The following is a 25,644-nucleotide window of genomic DNA, read 5'->3' as shown; positions in this document are numbered from 1 at the left end:
AAAATTTTTAAATACAATTTAAATTAAAAAACACTTCAGGGGATCCCTGGGTGGCACAGCGGTTTAGCGCCTGCCTTTGGCCCAGGGCGGGATCCTGGAAACCCGGGATCGAATCCCATATCGGGCTCCTGGTGCATGGAGCCTGCTTCTCTCTCTGCCTATGTCTCCGCCTCTCTCTCTCTCTCTCTGTGTGACTATCATAAATAAAAATTAAAAATAAATAAATAAATAAATAAATAAATAAATAAATAAATAAATAAAATAAAAAACACTTCAGGGGTTAGCCTCTTCTGAATGGACAACATATTGAAAACGTCTCATTCCTGGGGTTCTGTAGCAAAATTTGACACCCACCCATTCCCAACTCCTTTCAGCAAAAGTAACGAGAATGAAGTGGTTCGTGCCTCAGACTCGTTAACTTCACAACCCACTTGGTCACCCACCTGTGGTGTGACTGGGGGCCAGTGTACTAAGTCTAAGCAAATTTTGCCTCAGCGTAAATGAGGACAATGAAATCTACCACCTTCTTGAATTTTGCTCCTCTGCTGAAACTGAAAGCTGGGGAAATTCTAAAAAAAAGTTCCAAAGTGGAAGTTAAAGTTCCTCTGTGATGTGCTGGATAACAACACAAGACCAAACGCTTCGTCAGCAGCTCTTTCTTGCAAAGGGGACACCCCTTTTGTCAAGGATAATTCCCTGCCTGTAACTTTAGGTCATTTCCTCATATGTGCCAAATCAATTCTGTTTTGTTTGCTTATTAAGAAAAATGAAATCCACGGGAGCCTCTGAGCGGCTCAGTCCCATCCATTAAGTGTCTGCCTTCAGCTCAGTCATGTTCCCTGCTGTGGGGGAAGAGGGGACCTGCTCTCCCTCCCCCATTCCCATTCCTCCTCTTTGTGCATGTGCTCTCTCTCTCAAATTAAAAAACTCCTAAAAAAAAAAAAAAAAAAGAAAAGAAAAATGAAATCCCATGAACCAACAGGAGTCCATAAATCCTAAACAGAAATGGGGATGGGCCCTCGTCCTTGTAGAACTTGAACAGGTTTGGCTATAGGAGAAAGCCATGGGTAACAGCTGAGGTATCGATGGCTGGTGGCAACAGGGAATGACAGTAGTGGTTAAGAAAGACAGTGACAAAAAAAAAAAAAAAGAAAGAAAGAAAGAAAGAAAGAAAGAAAGAAAGAAAGAAAGAAAGACAGTGACTGAAAGAGAGCTTCCTTAGAAAGATTCAGAATCCACCTAAGAAAAGAACAGGGAAGTGCCAGGCAGCTTTTCAAACTACCCAGCCCAGACCATTTCTTTAAATCTGTAGGTGACTCTGGCTCCCCATTCATCAGTCCTGAGCACCATACCAAAGAAGGATGTGTGCTATCAAAGGTGACCAGGATCCAGAAGGGTCTGGTGATGACTCACATGAAGAGCTTCAGGACTCTAAAGGTTTCAAGTTTAGAGACTTGACCAGAGTATTGAGGGACCTCAAGAATCAGATCAGAGTTAAGATCACAAAAAATTAAAGGTACCTTCAAACCCTATTATCCTATAAGTCTAGGGATGGTAGAAAAACCTGAAGATAAGAGAAGCCTTGGAGAAAAAGGATAGGAATAGGTATGCAAGCTTTCTTCAAAGATCTGAAGGCTGACATATGGAGGAAAAGATTCTGCTCTTCACCCAGCTACATTCTTGATCACTTGGGGAAGTCACTTAGGGCCTCTTTGTTCTCTCTCTCTCTCTCTGTCTCATATGTAAATGCAAGAGATGCCATCAGGAGCCTAGAGAACATTCCAGGGTAGGTTGATTCCATTTCATTTAATCCTGCTCCCCAAGCTCTTTCAAAAACAGGGAGCCAAGATTCTCCTTGATTTCGATAAGCAAAGATGTCTTTCAAAAAAATAAAATACTGGAAAATAAATAAAATAAAATAAAAATAAAAATAAAAATAAAATAAAATAATAAAATAAAATAAAATAAAATAAAATAAAATAAAATAAAATAAAATAAAATACTGGGACACCTGAGTGGCTCAGTGGTTGAGCGTCTGCCTTTGGCTCAGGGCATGATCCCGGAGTCCTGGGATCGAGTCCCACATCGGGCTTCCTGCATGGAGCCTGCTTCTTCCGGTGCCTATGTTTCTGCCTCTCTCTCTCTGTCTCTCATGAATAAGTAAATAAAATATTTTAAAAAATAAAAATTAAGGGAACCCTGGGTGGCGCAGCGGTTTGGCGCCTGCCTTTGGCCCAGGGCGCGATCCTGGAGACCCGAGACCGAATCTCACGTCGGGCTCCCGGTGCATGGAGCCTGCTTCTCCCTCTGCCTCTCTCTCTCTGTGTGGCTATCATAAATGAATAAAAATTAAAAAATTATTTAAAAAATAAAAATAAAATAACATAAAATACAAATGCTTACCCTTCAGCAGAAGGAAATTTTAAAAGACTACACAGTTAGGCCTTAGAAAGGAATGTGACTCGTGCTACCACTTGGGTGAACCCTAAAAAACCCTAAAAAAACCCTTTCACTATGTTATGTGAAAGAAAACACAGAAGACTACATACATATGATCCCATTCATATGGAAGTCCTGAGCAGGGAAATCCGGAGACACACACATAAAACTTAGGGCCAGGCAGGAAGAAGGAATAAGAGGGCAAGAGCCAAAGCATACAGTTTCTTTCTCTTTCTTAAAAAAAAGTTCTATTTAATAAATTTATACCCCTTCACTCATTTCTCAAAATGAGTTTCTTTTTGAGGTGAGAAAAATGTTCTAAAATTGACCATGGTGATGTTTGTACATATCTGTGAAGATACTAAAAAGCCACTGAATTGTATACTTTTTTGTTTTTGTTTTTTTAATTGTATACTTTAAATGGGCAAATTGTATGGTATGTGAACTACATCTGAATAGAACTGTTTAAAATTTTAAAAAAAAGGGGGGGGTGAACGGAAGAGGGAGGAGGAAGACGAGAAGCAGAAGATCACATGAAGAGTGGCCTAGATGACTCTAGACCCTGTAATATATTGTCAAGAGGCACTCTCACTGCCACCATGGGTCTTTGAACCTGCAGACCTCAAAGAGCCCCAGAGACCTCAGAGGCCCAACTCCCAACTTGCAGGACCTGAAGCAATGTCTCACCACGGCGTATGCTGATAGCAGGAGGGTTTGACAGCACCAACCATTACAGGTGAAGGCAGAAGCCACACTACAGAGCCCATAAATAGCCCCAGAGTCAGCCACTGTGCTAGAGTCCCCATCTGAATGGGAGCACACTCCTCTAGGAGGGCCTTGGGCCAGGCCCTACTGGAGTCCTGCACACAGGACTCTAAACAACGGTGGTTTCCTCTATCTCCTCTGTGTAGTTTCTCCCAGTTTGCTGTTTCTTGCACTTAACAGCCCAGGGCCTGTTCTCCGCCATGGAAAGAGGTAGGAGCTTCACCAACCTCATCTCCTACTTTCTGTCCAATCACCCACCTACTCCACCACCTGCTCCCTGTTCCTTAAATACACCATATACCCCCATTTACTGTTCCTCTGAATGGAGCACTGTTCCCCCACATGACCTTTCAGATCTTTGCTCAAATGTTCCTTTCTCCATGAGGCCTAATCTGGCTACCTTCTTTAAAATTACAAATCCAACCCCCTTTACCTCCTCTACTGTTTTCCCACTGCTCTTATGTACTTTCCTTACCAAGCGCATTGTCTGCCTTCCCCCATGTCCCATAAGCTCTACAGGAAAGTGACTTATGCCTGTTTTAATCACTAAATATACACCTGACACCTAGAACAGTGCCGAGGAACAGTAGGCATGAAATAAATATTTGCTGAATGAATGAATGACTTTCCTCTAGACAACTCTGCATCAGCTTTCGAACAGAACGTGTGGACTATGAGCCTACTGTTACCACAATACAGCTTCTTCTAACCTCCAGAGCCCCACTTGAGGGCCATAAGGCTAAAGCTATCTACTTTCCCATTTCCTTTAAAGAATAAGCCTGCATTACTAAATCTAATAGAACTGTTACCATTGGCGTTCTTCACCACCACCACCCCACTCCTGCTTCCAAAGCACCATTAGGAGGCTAGACCTCAGGGGATATGGGGACAGCTGGCTCTTCATCCTAGCATCTGCCCACATCCTTCAAGAACAGTATCTTCTCCTGGCTGACTAGATTTTAGTTTTCAAGAGGCGTTTACATCCTGGTTATACATGTTACTTCTACTAAATCATAAAATGAGTGAGGAAAATACAAGTAAACCCACTTGCAGATACAGTAACTAATTTCATCTACTGATTCCCTGTTTACTTGTGTATGGCTTTCCTACCAAGACTGTAAACTCCCCGAGCGCAGAGACCAGGCTGTCCTGCTCATCACTGAGAACACATGCAGATGCACAAGAACTATTATAGTGCATAATAAGTGCTTCTTAATTGTCTCTATTATCATCATCATTTCGTGGTTCATCCTGGATCTCAGACAGTGAGTAACTTTGGCAAATGTCCACACCCGTGACCAGAGAAGAACCCAAGACTCAAAAAAGACTCCTGGCACCTTTTGATGGGTAGGTTACCCAGTGGCCTTCACTTTTCTCCACTCCCCAAAGTTCTGCAAAGGACATAAGAAAACTAAAGCTAACGGAATGGTGTTCTTAGATTCTTATCGAAATTCTACATGAAAAAAAAAAAAGCATAGGAAGGGCAGAGGAAGCAGCAGCTCGGGAAGGTGGCCCAAGGGCCTCCCGCGATCCCCCGGCGCCCACCTGGGACTACCTGCGCGCCCCCTATCGGTCCGAGGGGCCTAAGAGGAGTATTTCCCGGGCGTAGCCGAGCCGGCTCCCCGCCTGGCCGCGCGGAGTTGGAGGAACAGGAGCAACGAGCCTCAGGAGCAACCAGGCCCAGTCGGAGAGAGAGGCGGAGGTTCAAAAGACGGGGGGCAGGGGAGGTGCAAGCGGGGGCAGAAGAGGACCGCGCGGCCGGCTGGGAAGGGAGCACAAGGCACAGGTCCAGGTCCCGCGCGCAAGAGCGGCGGCGGGAGCGGGCGGCGGCGGGGAGGCTCGGGCGGGGGCCGGGCCGCCTACGCACCTGAGGCTGCCATGGCGCGGGGCGCAGCTCACCTGCCCCGCGGGCTCCGGGGCGCGGCGCGGCAGGGGCACCGGGCTCCGCGCGGCACCGGCGGCGGCTCTGGCGCTTCCTCCCGCCGGGCGCCGAGCACCGGCCGCGGGGGCGTGTCCACAGGACCCGACCCGCCCCGCCGCGGGGCACGGCCCGCCGCACCTGCGCCCGCGGCCGTTGGGGAGGGGAAGTGAGAGCCCCCCAGCCGGCCGGCCGCGGGCCAGCTCCCCGCACCGCCCGGCCCCCGCGCACCGTCGCCGGGGGACTCCAGGAGAAACCCGCCCGACTGCCACCCAAGGGCAGCCCTAGGCGGGGGCAGCGCGCGGGGGCAGGGGGAGCTGGCCGACCTCGGTGACCCGGGGCGGGGGTGTATCTGCGCACGGCTGCCCAAACCGCCTCCCGCCCCGGGGCTTTCTCCCGGAGCCGCCACCCCCACCCCGGGCAGGAAAGGGGAGGAGGCAGGAAGGGGAAGAAGCCCCTTCCCTGGCACCTGGCCCTGGCTGCTTGGCGTCGCCCTTGACTACCCTCCAGTGACTGTTCTGTAATTCCTTGGACCTGGTCTCCTGATGGCACGTAAGCCTTGAGGATGATCTCCTGCGATAAATGCATGATACAGTTGATTGCCTTTTATGCTTTTGAGGTGGCATCTCTCCTCTCTTGGTGTTTGAGCTGAAGAAACGAGCCAAACGCCTCGCTGGGATGCCCACAGGGAGTGGATAACCTCTCTGAGGTTACAGCAGGCCTGAGTCCAGAGCTAGAGCTCTCCATTGACCCTTGCGCTCACTTGCCTGCTTTTTGCTCTCTACCTTCGTCTGCTCCTATAACTGATCTGAGCAGCCTCGTGCCCTTGAAGTCCTCAAAAATGCAAGGTCCAGAAGATGGATTCAGACAGCAGAGATGAAAAGAGAGGGTTCAAGCCCAGGTGAAAATAAATGAAGTGGATTTAGGAATGGAAATATCAGGGCTCAGGCCTATAATTATAATTTTCTATAGCTGCCATAACAAATTATCACAAATTTTGTGGCTTAAAATAACACAAATTTGGGTGGCTCAGCGGTTGAGCATCTCTGACTTTGGCTCAGGCCATGATGCTGGGGTCCTGGGATTGAATCCTGCATCAGGCTCCCCGAGAAGAGCCTGCTTCTCCCTCTGCCTGTATCTCTGCCTCTCTGTGTCTCTCGTGGATAAATAAATTAAATCTTTAAACACACACACACACACACACACACACATACACAAATTTATTCTCTTACTGTTTTGGATCTCAGAAGTCCAACAGGAGTCACATTGGGCTAAAATCAAGGGGTCTGCATGGCTGGGTTCCTTTCTAGAGGTTCTAGAAGAGCATCCATTTCCTTGCCTTTTTCAGCTTCTGGAGACTACCCACATTCCTTAGTCTATGTCCCCCTTCCTCCATCCTCAAAGCCAGCAATGCAACATCTCTTTGACCCAGTTTAGGATATCACATCTCTCTCTGACTCTTACTTCCTCCCTTTTCTACTTTAAGGACATTGATCCCACACAGATAATCCAGGAAAATCTCCCTTTTTTAAGGGAGACTAACAACCCTAATGCCATCTACAATCTTAATCTCCTTTGCCATGTAACATACCCGTGGGTTCTGGAGGTAAGAATGTGTACATCTTTGATGAGCCATTATTCAGCCTACTACAGGCCTAGAATTCTGAAAGAGGAGATGAGCCGGATCCTGCTATACCATTCCCCACGTTCAGGACTTCTCTGGCCTTCAGATCAGGTTAGCCACACCTCCTCCTCCACCCCTACCCCCATCATGCACTGTGACAGCCCTGTACTGTTTTGTTTTTTAAGATTTTATTTATTTATTCATGAGAGACACAGAAAGAGATAGGCAAAGACACAGGCAGAGAGAGAAGTAGGCTCCATGCAGGGAACCCAGTATGGGACCGGATCCCGGTACTCCAGGATCATTCCCTGAGCCAAAGGCAGACACTTAACCACTGAGCCACCCAGGCGTCCTATGTACTGTTCTTTAGTAGAAATTATATAGCTATTTTCTGCGATTATTTATGCTAATTTGTGTCTCCTCCACACAGCTATAAGCTCCTCAGAGGCAGGATCCAGGCTTGCCATTTTCACCATGGAACCTCTAGCACTTGAGCCAATATTCTCTGGCCCAGAGAATATTAATATGCTCAGAAAGTGTTTGAGTGAGTGAATTAATGAATATGGCCTGAAAAGCCTTAGATTTGAGACTGAAGGATAGGGAACTTCCAGGCACTGAAAATCACTGAACTTGCAGGAAGGAGATATAAGATGTCAGAAATAGGCAGTGCAAGATAAAAGCTATCAGAGTAAGGAAAATGGTTAGCCCACGTTTGGAAATGTTGAGTTTCCTAGGGCTTCTGTCCTTGCAGGAGAGAGGAAAGCCTAGGACTGGCCAGGATGTCACCCTTGGAGTTGAAGCTGCATGAGTGGATGGGAGAAAGGGGATAGAGAGCAGGAGCCTTGGCCTCAAGGGTAGAAGCTGGGGGAAGGACCATGCTCAGGTGCCAGAAGAGACTAGAGTAACCAGAGAGGCAGGCCAGAGTAAGCAGAAGGCCAAAGAAGGGGATTTGGGGGAGAAGGTTGTCAACGTGGATCTCTGTGAGGGGTCTGGGAGTATGAGTTCTAATATAAAGGACTCCAAAAGTCCTCCATTTTCTCCTGTGCACAATGAGGGCATTCCAGCTCAGAAAATGCTAGGGCTCTGTTGAATACTCTCTTTAGAGAACTTTGCTGGAACACTGTCTACCTCTCCTGAACTTTCTCTCCACAAGCCTAAGGACCTGGCTAGTCTGTATTCCTCTTCAGAGTCATTACTCAGAGGATACTCATCTGAGGTCATTTGCCCTGACACCCCTACTATCCAAATGCATGGTTCTCCTTCCACCTCTGGATGTTAAGGAGTGAAGGCCCTTTCCTGCCTCTTAACCAAGAGAATCTGGACAACTTTAAACTGAAGGAATATTTCCATATTTCTTACACCTCTTAGAGGGCATCCATCGGTTGTGGGCAAGGTCTCTGGTGTTGGGTCAGTAGTCCAAATTCTGAACACTCCTACTGCTCCACAGCACTGACCTCTGGAATTGGACTAGAGGGGATTCAGAAGCCAACATTCCCTTGGTAAGATGCCAGCCCAGTCCCTGATACTGGCAATTCCACCCAGTTTCATTATAGAGCAAGTGGGGTTGAGTTGAGGGAAGTGTAATCTGTTTTTACATTTCCATTTGACAGTTTTTGCAGAATGTGGAGGACAGGGTGGCTGCCACTCTGAAAGGCCCTCTCTACCCCTGCACATCGGCTTAGGGGCAAGCTCTGCAATCAATGCTTCCAGCACCCAATGATGGCCCACAGGTGGGTTCCAGGCAGAATGGAGAACCTGAGTACGACTGCCGCTGTGCCCTCTTTTTGGCTTGGGAAACAGGAAAGGCCAGAAAGATGAATATGTGTCATCTAAAGAATAGGGGGATGAAGGGTGGGGAAGAAATCCCTGTTTCTTACATCTTCCAGATGTTCTTTCCTAATCTCTCAGGCCTAAGGAGCAGAGCCTTTTTCCTTGGTTGCCAAGACCTCACTTACTAGGACAAAAGGTGAAGATGGAAGGATATGCTGTAGCAGATAGTCTAATTCATCTTAATTTTCTTAACTATCCTACAAGGAAGGTGCAAATTGTATACACATTTTATAGATGACAAAGTTAAATACCTTTATCCAAGGGCACACAGCTAGTACATTGGAGACCTGAGTATTGAACCCAAACAGCCTGGTTCTGGACTCTGTGCTTCTGCCCACTAGATTATATGGTAAATGCTGGACACAGGCCCTGCTGTGGTCTGAAGGGCCACGCAAGTCCCTGGCCTGCACTGGCATCACCTCCCGTCTTAGGTGGGTAGGGCAGTAGCTCTGCTCCCTGAAAGTTCCCCCTGGCTCTGCCAGGAGTACCTTATGCTCATGAACCACGAGCATCAGGAAAGGGCCTTAGCTTGCCCCACCTCCCTGCTCACCTCCCTCTGTGTCCCATCAGACCTTCAGCCCCTTGTGGGCAGGCAATGTCTCTGACTCCACTGCATCCCCAGTACCTAGCACAGGCTCCAGCACACAGCAGATGTCCAACAATCATTGTTTGTTTTTAAACCATCGAGGCCAACCCACTCATTTTACAGAGAAAGACTAATCACGTAACCTGCCCAAGGCCCCACAGCCTTCATCTGAAGGACTCATTCCTTACTTTATTCAAGAGTTCAGAGAGAGGGCGCCCCGGGTGGTCCAGTCGGTTAAGCATCTGCCTTCAGCCCAGGGCATGATCCCAGGGTCCTGGGATTGAGTCCTGCATTGGGCTCCCTGCTCAGTGGGAAGTCACCTTCTCCCTCTCTGCCCCTCCCCCTCGCTCATGAATGTGCTCTCACACATGCACGCTCTCTCTCTCTCACTCTCTCTCAAATAAATAAGATCTTAACAAAAAAGAAAAAGAGTTCAGAGAGACTCCACACATTCATACACACGGGATGTGAAGACCAAATTATATGGGACAGGCCAGTAGGCCATCACATGTAGGAGCAGGGAGAAAGAGTTCCAGGATACCAGGGACCTGGTTTAGCCTCATCAACACCCTGGATTTATAAAACTGCTTTCCTTTCTACCTGCTCAAACCATTTCAGCCCAACCCAATGGACTCAGTGCAGAGTATCTGGGGACATTTGTAGCTTTTTAGGAACAAGTAGTTTTATAAACAAAACCTAGAAGCCTACTCTCTTGCAAGAGGGAGAGGCCTCCTTCCCTAGTCACCAAAATGGCCACTCCCTATGCCATAACCCAAGGGCTCTTCATTGGGCCACTTTTAGCAATGGCCTTGAATCTCAAGTTCTTAGAAACAAAATTTTCTTGGGAATCTGCTCTGTGGCCAAATCTGCTCAGAGTGCTGTCCTTGACTTAGCTTTCATGAATCTTTACCTCAAACCAGTAAGGTAGCCATATTATTGTGAGCCCATTTTACAGGTAGAGAAACTGAGGCTCTAATAAAGTAATTCACCTGACCCATGGTCACTTGGTTAATAAGTGTCAAAACTAGATTTTGAATTCAAATCTGTTGGTTAGCAAAAGCTGCCTCCCTTGCCATTGTGTTATGATTTAAAGGCCATGCCAGCTATTCTGTGCTGGTTCCATGATCCCCAACTCAAAATCAAACTCAGTAACAAGAAAAAGGAGTGTTGCAAAGATTGCTGGTTGCCCCCCTAGTATCTATTCTTTCTGTGTTTCTTAGTAACAGAATCCCAATTGCATTGGAGCAACAGGATTCCATTCCCCAGACCCTCTTAGAGCCTAGAAGAATCCAATAAGCTGTAAATGGAAGTCATTGACTGTCCAGAGAAGTTCTTTAAAGGATGCTTAATTCTGTCACCCTCTCTTTTTAGTTTTCTCTTTTGCTTTTCTTCCTCTCTTTTAGTTCCTGCCAGGAAAATGAATGGGATGACTGGAGATCCAACAGCCCTCTTAGATTCTGAGGTGACTGAATGAACAGAAGCCACACACTAAGGACAGTCGAGCAGAAAGATGAGCAGAGTCTGGTTCCCTACTGACCATGGAGAACCCAAACAAGCCCCAGGTGTCCCCCCTCTGAACTCTTTTACATGAAAGAGAAACACATACATCTCTGTCTTATTTGAGATGTGGTTATTTACATGTCCTGCCACATGTAGCCAAACCTAATTTTTACTGATATTGAATGGAAGCTAGCATTTACTGAGCACTGACCATAATCCACAGACTTCCTAATGCTCTTGCAATTAATTCTCACAATAATTCTGCATCACATGTATTATCTCCACTTTGCAGACGAAGAAACTAAGATTCAGAGATGTTGGATAATTTTTCCAGGATCATTTAGCAGCTCAGTCTGAGTTCAAATTCCATGGTCTTTCCATAGCACCATGATATACTGGATGCTTGCAGAGAGTTAATTAAAAGTACCTCCTGAGGATACTTGGGTGCTTTCAAGGTCACCCTTGAACCCTCAGCACTTTAAGTAAGCCACGTGCAGATGGTGCCTTCATCTGTGCATGAAAGCATATCTTGCACATTTTCTACTTCTGCCTTCTGAGGTGCTGAAGCAGAAAGTCTAGGCAGCTGTGATTAAAATTTTAGGACTTGGCCTCATAGACTCTCAGAGTGTTACAGTTGGGAAAGACCCTAAGAGGTCATTATTGGACACATGTATAAACCAAAGCCAAGATAGGCAAAACAATCTTTCTAACATTATACATTGAGTTGAACGTAATACCAGAACTAGAATTCAAGTCTTAATTCCTGGTCTGGTGGGGTTTTGTTTTTGGGGGGTTTTCTTAAAGCTTTATCTGACCACTTATGTTTTTAACCACCAGTAAAAAAATGTCTTTAAAATGTAGAAATTCTTTCCTTGACCTGATGCTTTGTAGTTCTTTCCCTTAAATCTACCACAAGCTCCTAAAAGGTTAAACCAATCTTGAATGCCTAGGATAAGTCCTCATTAGATCATGATGTATCATCCTTTTTATGTGTTGCCAATTTACTAATATTTTATTAAAGATTTTTGCATCTGTGTTAAAGGTAGGTATTGATCTGTAATTTTATTTTTGTAATATCTTTTGTTAGTTATCGATATCAGGGTTAATCTGGCTTCTTATAACACATTTGGGAGTATTTGATTTTTTATTTTCTAATAAAGAAAGATTGGTATTATTTCTTTCTTAAGTATTTGGTAGAATTAACCATTAAAATATCCAGGCCTAAATTTTTCTTTGTGAGAAGGTTTTGCAATATCAATTTCCTCAAAAGATATAGGGCTATTTAGATTTGGTACTCTATCTGTGCCAGTATTGGTAAGGTGCACTTTTCAAGGAATTTGTCCACTTAATCTAAGTTTTAAAATTTTACTGATATGAGGTAATTCCTAATATTTTCTTATTATCCTTTTAAAGTCTAGAGGATATGGAATGATAGTCCCTCTTTTATTCTTGATACTGTAAATTTGTGTCTTCTCTCTTTCTCTCAGATAGATGTTTGTTAAATTTCATTAATTTTTCCAAGGAAACAGCTTTTGGTTAATTTTCCTATTGTTTTTTTTTTTACTTTTTTGCTTTCTGCTCAATATTATTTCCTTCCTTCTGCTTACTTTGGGTTCACTTTGCTCTTATCTAGCTTCCAAAGGTTGAAACTTTGGTGATTAATTTTATTCCCTTTATCTTTTCTAATATAAACATTTAAAGCTATGAATTTCCCCCAATTCAATGCTATAGTTGCATCTTCCAAATTTTGATGTTTTATTTTCATTATAATTTAGCTCAAAATATTTTCTAACGTCCCTTGTGGTTTTTTGTTTGAGCCATGGGTTATTTAAAAGTGAGTCAATATCCAAATATTTGGAGATATATAAATATATATCTTATTGTTACCAATTTCTAGTTTAATTCCATTATATAGTCAGAAAGCAGACTCTGTATGACTTCAACTTTTTTAATTTATTTAGATTCATTTTATGACCCAGCTTATATCATGATGAGTGTACAAGATGCATTTAAAAGAATATGTATTCTGCAGTTGTTGGCTATATTGTCAATTAACTCAAGATGACTGATAATATTATTCTGATCTTCTACATCTTTAATTTTTGTCTAGTTCTATCAATTGCAGAGAGACGTATGTTCAAATGTCCAACTGTGGCTAAGAAATTTTCTAATTCTGGGATGCCTGGGTGGCTCAGCGGTTTAGCGCCTGCCTTCAGCCCAGGGAGTGGTCCTGGAGTTGTGGGATCAAGTCCCATATCGGGCTCCCTGCATGGAGCCTGCTTCTCTCTCTCTGCCTGTGTCTCTGCCTCTCCGTGTGTGTCTCTCATGAATAAATAAAATCTTTAAAAAAAAAAAAAAAAGAAATTTTCTAATTCTTCTCTTAATTCTGTCAATTTTTCTTTCATGTTCCCGAACCTCCATTTTTAGGCATTATTAAGCACATATACTTTAAACTGTTACATCTTTCTGATGAATCATGCCTTTTATCTCTAGTAAATAATCTTTCCTTTTTTTTAAGACTTTATTTGTTTGAAAGAAAGAGAGAGAGAGAGAAAGCGTGAGCAAAATAGCAGGGGGAAGGGCAGAAGGAGAGGAAGAAGCAGACTTCCCACTGAGCAGGGAGCCTGACACACCCCATCCCAGGATCCCAGGATCATGACCTGAGCCAAACGCAGATACCCAACTGACTGAGCCACCTATGTGCCCCTTAATACTTTTTTTTAAAAAAGTAGTCTCCATGCCCAGTATGGAGCACAATGTGGGGCCTGAACTCATGGCTTGAGATTGAGACCTGAGCTGAGATCTAGAGTCAGTTGCTTAACAGACTGAGCCACACAAGTAACCCAATACTCTGTAAATACTTTCATCTACTTATGGTACTTCTCTCTGCTTGACATCTACTTTATCTGATGCTAATATAGCCATCTTATAATTCTTGTGCTCACTGTTTACCTAGCATAATTTCCCATCCATTTACTTTCTCTCTCTCTTTTTTTAAGATATTTACTTACTTTTTCATGAGAGACACAGAAGGCACAGACAGAAGCAGGCCTCCCGCAGAGAGCCCAATGCAGGACTCGATCCTAGGACCCTGGGATCACACCCTGAGCCAAAGGCAAACGCTCAACCACTCAGCCACCCAGGCATCTCATCCATTTACTTTCAGCCTACTCACATCTTGATACTTCACTTATATCTCCAAGGTAAACCGCACATGGTTACATTTTTCTTTTTCTTTGATTCTGGCCATCTCTGCCTTTAAATTGGAATATTTTGTCTATTTACACTTAATGTAATAATTAACATGGACAGGGTTAGGTCTAATATTTTACTATTTATTTGTTGTTTGTTCCCCCCATAGTTTGGTCTTCTATACCTCCTTTCCTGTCTATTTTCATTAATTGGATATACTTAAGGATTCCATATTTGTTTATTTATTGTCTATTTAGCCATACCTTTTTAAGGTCATTGTAGGAATTAAAATATACATTCTTAATTTTTTACAATCTACTTAGAGTTAATGTTTTACTGCTTCTTCTAGAGTGTAAGAAATTTGCCATTTTATTCTCCTCTCAACTGACCCTTACTTTATGCTATAGTCGTTAAATATATAATATCTACATGTTCATGATATGAACATTCACAAGACAATGTTATAATTTTTGTACCAAACATTATATTTTTTAAAGATTTTATTTATTTGAGAGAAAGAGAGAGAGAGAGCATGAGCAGGAGGAGAGGCAGAAGGAGAAGCAGACTCCCTGTTGAGCGTGGAGCCCAACATGGGGCTCAATCCCAGGACCCCGGATGTGAGGGCGATCTGGCTGCAACATCTGTCACCCCATTGATCTCCAGGGTTGATTCGGCTGATCTGGCTGGCTAGGCGGGTCCCCTTCCTCCCTCACCGCTCCATGTGCGTCCCTCCCGAAGCTGCGTGCTGGTCGAAGAGGACGACCATCCCCGATACAGGAGGACCGTTCTTCGGTCAAGGGTATACGAGTAGCTGCGCTCCCCTGCTAAAACCTCCAAACTAGCTCTCTATCCCAGGACCCCGAGATCATGACCTGAGCCAAAGTCAAATGCTCAACTGACTGAGCCACCCAGGTGCCCCACATCAAATATTATCTTAGCAAATATTATTTTTTTTAAGATTTTACTTATTTAAAAAAAAAAAAAAAAGATTTTACTTATTTTTTCATGGGAGACACAGAGAGAGAGAGAGAGGCAGAGACTCAGGCAGAGGGAGAAGCAGGCTCCATGCAGGGATCCTGACGTGGGACTCAATCCCAGGTCTCCAGGATCAGGCCCTGGGCTGAAGGCGGCACTAAACCTCTGAGCCACCCAGGCTGCCTGGTAAATATTATTTTAAAGAAATTAAAAAGGAAAATAATCTTATATTTACATATATTTTTCCATTTCTAGTGCTCTTTTTTCCTTCCTGAAGGATTGAGTTCTAATTTAATACCAGTTCTCTTTAGCTTGATGAACTTCCCTTAATATTGCTTGTAGTGCATTTTGGCTGGCAATAAATGTAAGTTTTTGCTTAATTAAAAATATCTTTGGGATCCCTGGGTGGCGCAGCAGTTTGGTGCCTGCCTTTGGCTCAGGGCAATCCTGGAGACCTGGGATCGAATCCCACGTCAGGCTCCCGGTGCATGGAGCCTGCTTCTCCCTCTGCCTATGTCTCTGCCTCTCTCTCTCTCTCTCTCTCTCTCTCTCTCTCTCTGTGACTATCATAAATAAATAAAATTTTAAAAAAAATCTTTGTTTAACTTTCACTCTTAAAGGATGCTTTTGCTGGATATAGAAATCTAAGTTGACTTTATTTTTTGTACAGAACTTTAATATTCTTCTGTTGATTCTGGCTTCCATTTCTTTTCTGATGGTCACTGGGCATTCAAATTATCATATTCTTGTATGTAATATATCATTTTTTTCTGACTGCTTGCAATATTTGCTCTTTATCTTTGGCTCCAACAGTATAAGTTCAGATGTGGTTTTATTTGTATTTATTCTGCTTGAAGTCAGTTAATCTTCCTAAGTCTGTAATTTTATGTCTTAAACCAAATTTGCAGGAATTCTGGCCATTATTTCTTTAAATATTTTTTTTCTGCACTACAGTCCTTCTCCTCTCTTCTAGGATGCTCTTAACACATATGCTATACTTTTTGGTATTATCCCTCACATCTTTGAATCTCTGTTCATTTTTTGGAGGGAGGGTCTTTTTTTTTTCTGTGCTTCAGAGTAGAACATTTTTTAAAAAGATTTTATTTATTTATTCATGAGAGACACAGAGAGAGAGAGGTAGAGACATAGGCAGAGGGAGAAGCAGGCTCCTTGCAGGGAGCCCAATGTTGGACTCAAACCTGGAATTCCAAGATCACACCCTGGGCCAAAGGCAGTTGCTCGATCGCTGAGCCACCCAGGCGTCCCTGGAGTAGATCATTTCTATTGATCTATAGTCAAGTTCCCTGACTCTTTCTGCTGTCATCTACAAAATACTTTCAACCCCAACCAGGAAGTTTTTCAGTTCTAGAATTTCCATTTGGTTCTTTATTAATATTTCTATTTCTCTGCATATAGTTATTATTTTTTGTTTACTTTGAGTGTATCTTCTGTTACATCCTTGAGTAGTTATAATAGCTGTTTTAAAATGCTTAACTGCTCATTTCCAACATGTGGTAAATCTTGGGCATTAGTCTTCACTAGAATGCCTTTTCTCTTCATATGGGTCCCATTTTCCCATTCCCTCATATGCCTCATAATACTGGGCTGTACCCTAGACATTGTAAATGATACTTGTAGAGATTATGAATTCTATGTCTCTGAGAAATGTTTTTCTAAAGCAGGCAGTTATTTTGGCTGGACTCAGACTGCAGGCTCTGTCATCCTCATTGTGGTAGGCAGCAGCAAAATTCTGGGCTGGCTGGAGTCTCCCTGCACAGGTATAGTTCAAGAGTTAGCAGAGGTTTGGGCAGAGTTTGAAGCTTTCCTCTCCTTCCTTTCTGAGATAACCCTTCTCACTTCCCACCTACTGTATCCTTGGATTCTTCAAGACAGTTGGACTCTATATGATCTGAGTTTAACTGCCTCACACGGCAAAAGGGGGCCTGCCCTCTGGCAAAAAGTTAGAAAACTGAGAAACTCAGAGCTGTTCCTGTCTAAATGTTGACTCCGCTCCATTATCTGCCTGCTTTTTGTTGCTCCCTCATGCCTTTAGGTACTTGTTGTTTCTGTTTGTTATATCCAGAGCTTATTGTGCTACCTGCGGGAAGGTTGGTCCCATAGGAGCTACTTCTCTATTGTTGGAAGCTAAATCCACTAGCATCTTGAACCTGATGAAAACATAGATCAGCTGGACAGTTCCCTGAAGTGTCAGTCTGTAAGAAAACATCACAGGAATAAATCAGAAATATGGTGTCAATTAGCTCATTTTTCCGTGGGTTGCTTCTTATATGAGATAAAATACAAATTGTTTCCTCTGTTGTTTAGGTAAACACAGTCCTCAAGTGGACATTTAAGAAATAAAAAAGTCCATTAGTACAGTTATGTGTCTAGGAATATATATATATACACATATACATATATATGTACATACACATATGTGTGTATATATATGTATAGGTATAGGTATGTATATACATATACATATATATACGAATTGAATTGAAAAAATGAAATTGAATTGAAAAATGAATATATATAAAATTCATTTTTTTTTAAGTTGTATAATACCACATAGCACCATACTCTATCACCCCTCCTCTACTGATGGAGGCTCACATTAAATTCTTCAGGTTAGGTGCATTTTTTTGCCCCTACAAAGTCATGCTACAATAAATTTTCTTGAATATATTTCTTTATGTAGTGGTATTATTTTTTCTGTAGAATACATTACAGAAAGTAGTATCTCTGGATTGAGGAATATGTGCATTTTAATACATATTGAAATAATACTTTCCAGAGATGCTATAGAAATTCACATTCCATATCCATATGGGTAATCTCACCAATATTTTTTATTTTTGCTAATCTGATGGATCAAAATGCTATGCTTTTATTGTGCTAATTTGTATTTACTTGAATACCAGTGAAGTTAAGAATCTTTTCATACCACTGATGATTTACACCTTTTTTCTGGAAGTACCTATTAATGTGCTTTGTAAAATTTTCATTGGATTGTCTTTTTTTCTTTTTTTGGTTTGTAGGAGTTAAGGTACATTAGCAACATTCATCCTTTGTCATGTACATTTTAAGTATTTAGTCTTTTGACTATGCTTATCATTTCTTTTGCTATATGAAAACATATTCATTTTTAAGAGGTGATATATGACAGGGTACCTGGGTGGCTCAGTAGGTAAAGCATCCAACTCTTGATTTCCACTCAGGTCATGATCTTGAGGTTGTGAGATCAAACCCACATCAGGCTCTGCACTGGATGTGGAGCCTGTTTAAGATTCTCTCTCTCTCTCTCCTTCTTAGGCGGTGACCCTTAGGGTTTCTAAGTTTTATCTTTTGCATCAGAAAGTTTTCTTTACTTGATTATCTTAAAAATAATTCCTTACATTTGTATCTAATATTTTTATTTTTCACATTTAGACTCTCAGTCCATCTGGAGTTTATTTTTGCATATGATGTGGGGTAGAAGTATCATCATATTTTCTTCCAGATGGCTAGTCAATTCTGCCAACATCATATATTAAGTAAGCCATCCTTCTCTCTCTAAATGAAATGTTATCATTATGTTAAGTCCTTGTTTGAATTTGTTTCTGGACTCTTTATTATTATTACTTTACTTGTATTGTTTATTCCTATGCTATATATATGGTTTTATCATAATAGCATTTCAATAATGTATCTATCTGGCATACCAGGTAGAAATTGTCATTTAGCTAGTAACATGGATAGCAAATACAAGCTTAAACAAGAAATAAGTTTATTTCTAATATTAAAAGAAGTCTAGTGGGATCCCTGGGTGGCGCAGCGGTTTGGCGCCTGCCTTTGGCCCAGGGCGTGATCCTGGAGACCCGGGATCGAATCCCACATCAGGCTCCCAGTGCATGGAGCCTGCTTCCCCCTCTGCCTGTGTCTCTGCCTCTCTCTCTTTCTCTCTGTATGACTATCATAAATAAATTTAAAAAAATTAAAAAAAAAAGAAGTCTAGTATAATAAGGCCAGCGTTAGCATAGTGGCACCATGCTCATTCTTCCATTATTCTGCTCAGCCATCCTCAACCTCAGGATCTTCTTGTGCTCCAGAATAGCTGCTGAAGCTCCAGCTTACATCCCTTTTTTCCAGGAAACAAACAGAGTGGGCAGGGCCAGAATGGTACATGCCAGCTGTCTGATTTTGTTTTTAAGGATTTTTCTGGAAGTCCCAACTAAAAAGTTTATACCTCTATCTGTAAGGGAAGCAGAGATATGAAGTCTTTTAGTTGCTGGATATCGGGTATGAACTTAGTCTCAGCCACATCTAGGAAGGTAAACCCTCCCTTCCCCCATATTTTTTAAATTTGTTTTTGTTACTCTCAGACATTTATGTTTTTTAATTAATAGACTTTATTTTTTACAACAGTTTATTTTGATTTATAGAAAACTTGAGTGGACAGTACAGAGAATTTGCATATACCTCCTTCCTATATTCATTCCTACACAGTTTCCTCTTTCATTAACCTCTTCTATTAGTGTGGCGCATTTATCACCATTAGTTGACCACAGTGATATGTTACTATTAACTGAAGTCTGTAGTTTACATTAAGGTTCTCTGTATTGTCATTTCTATGGGTTTTGACAAATACATAATGTCATGTGTCCACCATCACAGTATCATACAGAATCATTTTACCACACTAAAAATTCAGTTTCACTTATTCAACCCTCCCTCAATATCCCTGAACTTCTGACAACCACTATTCTTACTACCATCTCCACAGTTTGCTCTTTCCCAAATGTCATAGAGTACATAGCCTTTTCACACTAGAAAAGCTTTGTAAGAAACTGCCAAACTGTCTTCAAAGTGGCTGTACCATTTACTCTCAGCAATGAATGGGAGTTCCTGTTACTCTGTAACCTGACAGATATTGGTGTTATCAGTGTTTTAGATTTTAGGCATTCTCATAGTTTTGGAGCAGTGTTTCATTCTTCCTTTAATTTGTAGTTCCCTAGTGATAAATGATGTTGAATATCTATTCATACATTTATTTGACATCTGTATATCTTCTTTGGTGAGTTTTCTGTTAAGATATTTTACCCACTTTTTAATTGGATTGCTTCTTTTCTTATTGTTGGTTTTAAGAGTTCTTTGTATATTTTATATTCAAGGCCTTTATCAGACACGTGCTTTGCAAATATTTTCTCCTATTCTATGGCTTGTATTTTCATTCTCTGAACATTATCTTTCACAGAAATGAAATTTCTTATTTTAATAAGGCCAATTGATCAATTTTTTTCTTTCATGGATTGTGTTTCTGGTGTTGTGTCTATAAAGTAAGAGCCAAACCCACAGTGACCTAGATTTTCTCCTATATTATCTTCTAGAAATTTTATAGTTTTGCGTTTTACAGTTAGGTCCATGACTCATTTAGAGTTAATTTCTGTGAAAGCTATAATTTCTGTGTCTAAATTCTTTTCTTTTTTCTTTCTTTTGTTTTTCATATGGATGTCCAATTTTCCAGCACCATTTGTTGAAAAGACTATTCTTTCTCCATTAACTTGCCTTTTCTCCTTTGTCAGAGAGATCAGTTAACTATATTTGTGTGGGTTTATGCCTGAGATCTCTATTCTGTTTCATTGATCTATTGGTCTATGTTTTATTGATACCACACTGTCTTGATTACTGTAGCTTTAGAGTAAGTCTTAAAGTTGTGTAATGTCAGACCTCCAACTTAGTTCTTCAGCATCGAGTTGGCTGTTTGGAGTCATTTGCCTTTCTATATAAACTTTAGGATTGGGCAGCCCTGGGTGGCTCAGCAGTTTAGTGCCGCCTTCAGCCCCCAGGGCTTTTTTTTTTTTTTTTTAATAAAGAGAAAGATCATGTCAAATTTATTATCCTTAAGTTCACGTTGACAGAAAATATACATGGGAATGTTTCCACCTTTTGTTAAAAGAGCAAGCTGAAAGCATGGTTAGGAGGGATCAAGGGAAGTCTATCTTAACCCAAGGACACTACGGCCTGGTTCTGCTGGTTAATAAGCAGGTGAATGACCAGCAAAAGGTTAATAAATACACGCCTGGCTGATAGGGAAGGGATCATGGTCCTTTTCTTCTTATCATTAAATGTTTCCAGGAATATACAGGCATGAAGACCTTCCCAAAGAGTAAAGGACATCATCATCTCTGCTGGCTGAACCCAGCAGAGCCCCTGCTGGAAGAGCCTGTAGGCAGGCAGACTCACCAGCAACCCTACAGCTTGGTGGGCTGCGGAGGGGTGAGGTGGAGAGGCCCGCTGGGTGGGGACAGCACCATAGGCAGTGTGTTGCTGCCCCTCTCGTGCCAGCACGTGTCCAGGATGGGGTAGAGCTTGCCCTGGAAGTCAGCCTGGAATGTGTAGAGTAGCCGCAGGTCATCGGGGGCGGTTTGTTTGCTTTATCAATTCCTTGGCATTTTCTACGTAGACAATCTGGTCATCTGTGAGCAAAGAAAGTTTGAGTTCTTTTTTTTTTTTTTTTTTTTAAGATTTTATTTATTCATGAAAGACACAGAGAGAAAGAGGCGGAGACATAGGCAGAGGGAGAAGCAGGCTCCTCGAAGGGAGGCTGATGCAGGACTCAATCCCTGGACCCTGGGATCATGTCCTGAGCCAAAGGCAGATGCTCAACTGCTGAGCCACCCAGGCATCCCAACAGTTTGATTTCTTCCTTGCCAATCCATATATCTTTTTTTTTTTTTTTAAAGATTTTATTTATTTATTCATAGAGACACAGCTAGAGAGAGAGAGGCAGAGACACAGGCAGAGGGAGAAGCAGGCACCATGCAGGGAGCCTGATGTGGGACTTGATCCCGGGTCTCCAGGATCACACCCCGGGCTGCAGGCGGCGCTAAACCGCTGCGCCACTGGGGCTGCCCCAATCCATATATCTTTTATTTCATTTTCTTGTCTTTTTATATTAGCTAGGACTTCTGGTACAATTTTGGGCTTTTATTTTTTTTAAGGTTTTATTTTTTAAGTATTCTCTACACCAGCCATGGGGCTTTAATTCACAACCCCAACATCAAGAGTCTCATGCTCTACCAGCTGAGCCAGACAGCTGCCCCTCCAGCACAATTTTGAATTGTAGCAGTGGTTAGAGTGGACATCCTTGCCTTGTTCCCAATTGTAGAGGGAAAGCATCTGTTTTCTCACATTAAGAATGATTCTAACATTATGTTTCTATAGGTGTTCTTTATCAAGCTGATGAAGCTCCCCTCCAATCTTGGTTTGCTGAGAATTTTTATAGTGAATGGGTATTGGATTTTGTCAAATTCTCTTTCTGTATCTATTGATATAATCATATGGTTTTTCTTCTTTAGCCTGTTGATGAGATGGATTATATTAATTGATTTTTGAATATTGATATAGCCTTATCTGAAATAAGTCCCATTTGGTTGTGGTATATAATTCATTTTATATATTGTTGGATTTGTTTTGCTAATATTTTGCTAAGGATTTTTGCATCTATAATTATGAGAGATGATCATTTCTGGGTTTTCCTTTCTTGTATTTATCTGGTCTTGGTATTAGGGTAAAGCTGGCCTCACAGAATGAGTTAAGAAGTGTTTCCCTTGATTCTATTTTCTGGAAGAGATTTTAGAGAATTGATATCATTTCTTCTTGAAATGTTTGATAGAATTCACCAGTAAGCCCATCTGGGCCTGGTACTTTCTGTTTTGGAAAGTTACTGATTATCAATTCAATATCATTGCTAGACAGAGGCCTCTGTTTCTCCTTTTGTGGGTTCCAGTAGTTTGCATTGCAAGAAATTAATCTGTTTCATCTAAATTATCAATTTTGTGGGCATAGAGTTCATAATACTTTTTATTATCCTTTTAATGTTCAGTAAAGATGGCTCTTCTTTCATTTCTGATATTAGTTATTTGTGTCTTTTCTTCTTTTTTCTCAGTTAACCTGGCAAGAGGTTTATCATTCTTACTGATTTTATTTTCTAAGAACCAGCTTTTTTTTTTTTAATTTTTATTTATTTATTTATGATAGTCACAGAGAGAGAGAGAGGCAGAGACATAGGCAGAGGGAGAAGCAGGCTCCATGCACCGGGAGCCCGACGTGGGATTCGATCCCGGGTCTCCAGGATCACGCCCTGGGCCAAAGGCAGGCGCCAAACCACTGCACCACCCAGGGATCCCCTAAGAACCAGCTTTTGGTTTCATTGACTTTTCTTTATTGTTTTCCTGTTTTCAATTTCATTTATTTCTGTACCGATTATTATTTATTTCCTTCTGCTTGATTTAAGCTTATATTCCTCTTCTTTCTTTAGTTTCCTAAAGTAGTAGCTTATATTAATGATTTTATATCTTTCTTTTCTAATATACATACAATGCTATATATTTCACTCTAAGCACTATTTCACTGCATCCCACAAATTTTGATAAATTCTACTTTTATTTTCATTTAGTTCAAAGTATTTTTTTAATTTCTCTTGAGACTTCTTTTTTGACTCCTGTATTATTTAGAAGTGTGTTATTTAATCTCCAATTATTTTGGAATTTCCAACTATCTTTCTGTTTTGGGTTCTAGTTTATTTCCATTGTGGTCTGACAGCATACATTATATGAGTTCTACCCTTTTAAATTTGTTAAGATATGTTTGTTTGCTTTCAGTCATGGAGTGGAGCTCCTGGATAGCGCAGTTTCTTTTTTGAACACTTTGAAATATTCATATATTAAGTAAATGTATAGTTTATATACAGATATACTAAATCAACATATAGGTTGAAACAAATCAGATCTTTTCTTTTACTTGATTCTAGGGTAAACAAATGGTGACAGGGACCAAAAAATTATGAAAAGTTATGAGACAAAAAATTTATGTTGAATAAATTCTTTTATATGATGTGGGAAATACAATATAATATTTAATGAAAAAACTTAACAAATCCATTTAAAATACAGTGTATATATTGTCTAAAGATGTAAGCTCCATAGTCAGATCTAGGTTTGAATTCCAGTCCCCTACTTACTACTGTGTGACTTTGGACAAATTCTTTACCTCTCTAATCCTCAGTTTCTTTTATTATTAAGTAGAAACAATAATGTTTCTACCTCATAGGGTTGTTATAAAATTGCTTCAATATCTGAAAAGGGTTAAAAACTGTGCTTGAAAAAAAAACTGTGCTTGTCTTGGTAGGTATTCAAAATATATTAATTAAATTATTAATTAATAATGATAGTTAACTATCATTATTCATAAATATATCTAAAAGATATTTTTAGTAGGGCCACTTGGCTGGCAAGTATGAAACTCTTGATCTCGAGGTCATGAGCTCTATGCCCAATTTTGGGCATAGAGCTCATCAAATATTTATATTTATATATACATGATTGATCAATATATCACAAAAAAGAGCCTGAAAGGAAATATTTATAAATATGTGGAGGTAAGATTATGAATACTTCTCTTCTTTTAATTCTCCTGATAAAAAATGTATTAATTTTATCATAGGAAATAAACATTATTTTTAAAAAGGGAGCTTATTCTATCTGCCAATGAAGAAAAAACTTCTGATGTAGCCATAAATCACCTCGGCCGGGGTTCCACGTGGCCTAGTTTAAGACCCACTGCCCTATCGCATGTCACACACATACTCAACAGCCCTCTTTGAGGGGCTGCTCTCATCTTCTTTTCTCAATCTTCCTCTCAGGGGGTCCGAGGCTTCGAAGAGGCTGGCTATGTAGGCAGGCCCAGATTCCCATGTGGGCCATGCTAATCTTGGTAAATGGGTAAGAAATCTTAGCTTCCACTCTTGGGTAGTCTGCTGACTTTGTTGGGAGGGGTGCATGTGGGGGAATCCTCTACAAGTTATGAGGGGGCTGTTGCCTCCTGGAATCTTCTCTGGAGGGAGGATCTTTTCCCTCTTAGCCTCTCACTCTTCTGCCTCCCTCCACTAGCAGTTGGACTTGGGTCCTGAGTGCAGAACTCAGGTCACATAGCTTGGGGCTATTCATTTTGTGGGAACATGATCTCCTCCTCATCTGACACTGTCTACCTTTCAGTGTCCTTGAAGTCCACACTATGACTCACCTCATCAAAAGCTCCATTTATATTTAGGTTTTCTGCAAGTTCCTACCACCCCTCTTCTTCTGTGACTTCCATTGGCTTAGGGCCACTTGCCTTTCCAAGTCTGGCCAAGCGGCAGACGTCCCTCAACTATCAATCAATCCAATATTATATCGTATTTATAATAGAGAGAAAGAATATATATATTTTAAAATCTTATGTATGTATATCCTTTTAATAGTCTTGGTTATTTATTTATTTATTTATTTTTAAATATTTTATTTATTTATTCATGAGAGACACACACAGAGAGGCAGAGACACAGGCAAACCACTGAAGCACCCAGGGATCCCCTGTTTTTTATCATTCTAGGAAGTTCTCAGGGCATCTGGGTGGCTCAGTGGTTGAGTGTCTGCCTTTGGTTCACATCATGCTTCCGGGGTCCTGGGATCGAGTCCCACGTCGGGCTCCCTGCATGGAGCCTGCTTCTCCTTCTGCCTGTGTCTCTGCCACTTTCTCTCTCTGTCTCTCATGAATAAATAAATAAAATCTTTAAAAGCTAAAAAAAAAAAAAAAAAAAAAGGAATTTTCAGTCACTAAAAACCACACATACATACATTGAGCTTTGCTCCCGAAATTGTAACTGTCCTCCTCAAGTTGTTCAAGCCCCCGAGGAACTGAACGGAACAGGGCCCCTAGTTTCACTGCCTGTGGAGCTCAGCAGGGTGTCCACAGACCTTCTGACAGGGACACTTCCCCTTTGGGGCCTGCACC

At 41.5% G+C, this 25,644-nt stretch overlaps 1 protein-coding gene and 1 long non-coding RNA gene across 6 annotated transcripts in view; one reads left to right on the top strand and one right to left on the bottom strand.

The window, feature by feature from the left end:
- The window catches only part of PIK3AP1 (phosphoinositide-3-kinase adaptor protein 1), a 120,647-nt gene extending 115,429 nt beyond the window's left edge, over positions 1-5,218 (bottom strand). For both annotated transcript variants that reach the window (XM_077878164.1, XM_077878163.1), the window contains exon 1: positions 5,072-5,218. In XM_077878164.1, coding sequence (XP_077734290.1) covers positions 5,072-5,084 — 13 coding nt within the window. In that variant the 5' untranslated portion in view covers positions 5,085-5,218. The remainder of the gene's footprint in view (positions 1-5,071) is intronic.
- Positions 5,219-5,252: 34 nt separating this feature from the next.
- LOC144301335 (uncharacterized) overlaps positions 5,253-25,644 on the top strand; it is a 35,712-nt gene continuing 15,320 nt past the window's right edge. For 2 of the 4 annotated variants that reach the window (XR_013368151.1, XR_013368152.1), the window contains exons 1-3: positions 5,254-5,674; positions 8,357-8,476; positions 13,662-13,865. This is a non-coding gene — a long non-coding RNA (uncharacterized LOC144301335). Of the gene's footprint in view, positions 5,675-8,356; positions 8,477-13,661; positions 13,866-14,517; positions 14,769-25,644 lie in introns of those variants that run through there. The other 2 variants (XR_013368153.1, XR_013368150.1) reach the window with 2 other exon arrangements.

Source organism: Canis aureus, chromosome 29 (genome assembly GCF_053574225.1).
Source record: "Canis aureus isolate CA01 chromosome 29, VMU_Caureus_v.1.0, whole genome shotgun sequence".
Classification (NCBI taxonomy): Eukaryota; Metazoa; Chordata; class Mammalia; order Carnivora; family Canidae; genus Canis; species Canis aureus.
This window is presented reverse-complemented; position numbering and strand designations above follow the sequence as displayed.